Raw genomic sequence first — 3,520 nt, 5'->3', positions numbered from 1 at the left:
TCCTATGTATGCTATATGCAATTTTTTCAAAGATCAAACTACTGCAGGGGGATCTTATGTTATATTTTCATGCCAAAGTAGTGTTGCTTGATTTCTCTGTAATTTGGACATTGTAGTTGAATTTAATGTGCTGAAAATAGTCAGTTTTTTTCTCATGTCATTTGTCAATTTTTTTTATAGGATGATCCCTCACAAGACTAAGCGAGGAGCGGCTGCACTTGCTCGTTTGAAGGTTTACGAAGGTATTCCACCACCATATGACAAGACAAAGAGAATGGTCATTCCTGATGCTCTCAAGTGAGTTTCCTAGAACATATATGTGTGTGTGTGTGTGTACATACATATAAATATGTACATAAATACATGTACATATATATATGTATGTACTATTTTAAAAGTGTCCTCGTCCAAATCTCTTCAGCTTATTGGCCTTTCATAATCAGGGTTTTGAGGCTTCAAGCAGGACACAAGTATTGTTTGTTGGGTAGACTCTCATCAGAGGTTGGATGGAACCATTATGATACTATCAGGGTAAGTTTTCTTGATTTTTGTTATTGGTGGCAAAATTAGTTGCCTTTCAATACAGGCGTTATATTTTTTATTTAGAGCTTATTTTGCACAATTTTTTTCGAGGGGAAAATGAATTATTTGGAGGATGTGTGGTTAAAAGGCGGGGAAAGTAGTAGTTCCCTTAGAATTTGTGATTGAAATTGATTTTGGGAAAAAATGATTTGCAAAATCATTGACAAGTAAGCCCTTAAGGTATTGTTATTTGCCCACTTAAAATTTCATCTACAATTCCATTAAATCTTATAATATTAAATGTATGGTTTTACACTTTTGCTGAGTTCCCCCTATCCTTGATTTGACGGTGATATTTTGAATGGATCATTTTCTTTAGATATCCTATGTAATAAACATCTTTGGTGAATATCTATTTTTAAACGTAAATGTTATGTATGCTATAGGAACTGGAGAAGAAGAGGAAGGACAGAGCTCAGGCAGCGTACGAGAGAAAGAAGCAGTTGACGAAACTGAGAGTTAAAGCTGAGAAAGTTGCTGAAGAGAAGCTCGGCGCCCAACTTGACATCATTGCCCCGATCAAGTATTAAGATAGTGACACTTTTTTTAAAGTGAAAATTTTGCTGGAAAGTGATCTCTTTTAGTTTTTGTGGCAATACTTGAGCAAACATTTTCTCCCCCTTGTATGTGATTTTGTTCTCGAAATAGTGCTATTCATAAGATCTTACTGATTTTTTCCTTGTGTTCATGCTTTATGCCCCGCCTGTATTGGCTTTGCATAAGATTTTACGACTATCAAAATGCAGCTGAAAGGCTGAGAGGCGAACTCTCAATCTCTTCATAGCGCCGTTTATGCTGTGTTCGACTCCTTACCTTCCAGGCTGTAGGGGAAGGACAGAATGGATTGTTAGATTGTTCGACTTCTTACTGTGAAACAATTGATTTTTTAAATTATATATTCTAAGTTTATGCCTAATTGAATGAATTTTTGTTTTGCAAATTAAGTAAAGAATGACACAAAATTATTGCAGTAAAATAGAATGTCCGATAAACACTAAACGTGGAAATTGTTTTTTTCTATGATTTTTCTTTCAGAACGGTTTTAAGATGGTTGTTTCTACTATATTTTATATGCGGTGTAATATATAATCATGCAAATGAGATAAAGTTCCCATGTGATCCTCTTTATCTAACTTTTTTTTTTCAAATTCCTTTTAAATTATAAGTGCTCACAATTAAATATTGTGTACTTAAACACGATATTTTTCTGCATGTTAATCATACGTTTTTCAAAAATTCATTATTACAAAACTCATTTCAACAAAAATCCTAGGGACGTAATTGGTCGGGGTGAGTCAGGTGATCCTTAAACATACAAGCTTGAACGAGCCAAAGTAACGGCTCAGTTCGACTCATTGGCCCATCGACCTCATAGGTAGAACAGAGTTGCTACTTTATTTATTTTTTCTAAAAATGTTGAAACCATTTTTTGAGGGGATATGGATCATTTACTTTCTTAAAAAGTGGTTAAAATTGTATACAAATAAGATATTTTGTGATAATTTAAAAAAAAAAAAAAGAAAAAGAAAATTGACATGAAAATAGTTATTAAGTCAGATCTTGAAAATTTTAAATTATTAACCTGTTCATCTTATCTTGAATTCGGTGCTCTACGTCTTTCTAGACCTTTAAGCACATTAAACTTTCTAGGGTAATTAGCACAAAACATTTTTACATTTCAATGTTGATGTGCAAAATGTCCCTATTTTTCATTTTTTGGCATTTTCACCCAAACCTTCCACTTTTCATTGCGCAAAAGGTTCTTTCATCTATTTTTGATGATTTTGCTCTCATATTCAAATAAAAGAAAAAATAAAGAATTAATTGTAACCATAATCCCAAATTTTCAAAAAATTAACAAATATATACTTAAAAATAAAAATAAAAAAAAATTTATTCTTACTATGAGTTTATCCCACCGTCACCACGTAAAGCGTCGAAAATGCCACTTCCCCTTTAACCAATTACACTGGTGCTTCTCTTTGGTGATGTTCGATTTTATATCCAGAATTTGGTGCTGTTTCGACTTTGTTTATAGTTTCATTCCAGGTTCAATTTGTTGTAGATTCTTGGTTGTTCGTCTAGCCAGCATGGTGTAAATTCTACTCATCCAATTTTCCTGGGTGTTTTAAAGCTTAGTGCCCAAGTCAAACTTCTTGGCAAATTCAACTTTTCTTGAAGGTTTGGTATGTTTCTTGAAGACTCATGAGTTATTGGTAGATTGAGACCAAGTCAACAGGTTTTGATTTGCTATTAAAAATCCAGGTTCTTGTTTAGCTGTTTTTTACTTGTTTGGGACAATAAATTCAAACTTTTGATTATTCAAACTGCCCATTCAGTAACCCAGCAAAGTCGATTGCTTTTTGCAGCTTGCATCCAAAAAATGCTCTCCTTACGGAATAGTTTTTCAATTAAGAAACGTTGCATCAGCATTTGTTGGCGTTGATGGAAGATGCTCAAGAGAGCTGGACTTATGCAATTTCTTGGCAATCATCGATGGCTGACTATAGTGGTCCGTCGCTATTGGGCTGGGCGATGGGTACTATAAAGGTGAAGAGAATAAAGGGAAGCAGAAGACAGTGGCGTCAATGGCGGAGCAAGAAAACAGAAAGAAAGTCCTGAGAGAGTTTAATAGTTGGAGCATGAGGAGGGGATGCCGGAATGGATGATCCGGGACCATGGGACCCATCATCGATGCCGAAATTGATGGAGGAAGCAAATTGGTTTCTTCTAAGTTTTGGATGGTTAAAGGATTCGTTTGTGCAATTGATTGATGGGGAAGTGTTTGTGGGTTAAACTAGCCAGTGAGGCGAGCATTTTTCGGCGATTTAGGTAGAGATGGACGGTGGGTTAAACTCATAGTAATTTCGGTGATGGTAGGTTAAACTCACAGTAAGAATAAATGTTTTTTATTTTTTATTTTTAAGTATATATTTGT

General features: G+C 34.5%; 1 protein-coding gene across 1 annotated transcript in view; it reads left to right on the top strand.

Annotated features, from left to right (window-relative positions):
* LOC111393357 (60S ribosomal protein L13a-4-like) overlaps positions 1 to 1,270 on the top strand; it is a 2,596-nt gene extending 1,326 nt beyond the window's left edge. Inside the window, exons 2-4 of the mRNA XM_023018859.1 lie at positions 181 to 297; positions 444 to 531; positions 969 to 1,270. Coding sequence (XP_022874627.1) covers positions 181 to 297; positions 444 to 531; positions 969 to 1,112 — 349 coding nt within the window. The 3' untranslated portion in view covers positions 1,113 to 1,270. The remainder of the gene's footprint in view (positions 1 to 180; positions 298 to 443; positions 532 to 968) is intronic.
* Positions 1,271 to 3,520: the final 2,250 nt, after the last annotated feature.

This window comes from Olea europaea, chromosome 4 (assembly GCF_002742605.1).
Source record: "Olea europaea var. sylvestris chromosome 4, O_europaea_v1, whole genome shotgun sequence".
Taxonomy (NCBI): Eukaryota; Viridiplantae; Streptophyta; class Magnoliopsida; order Lamiales; family Oleaceae; genus Olea; species Olea europaea.
This window is presented reverse-complemented; position numbering and strand designations above follow the sequence as displayed.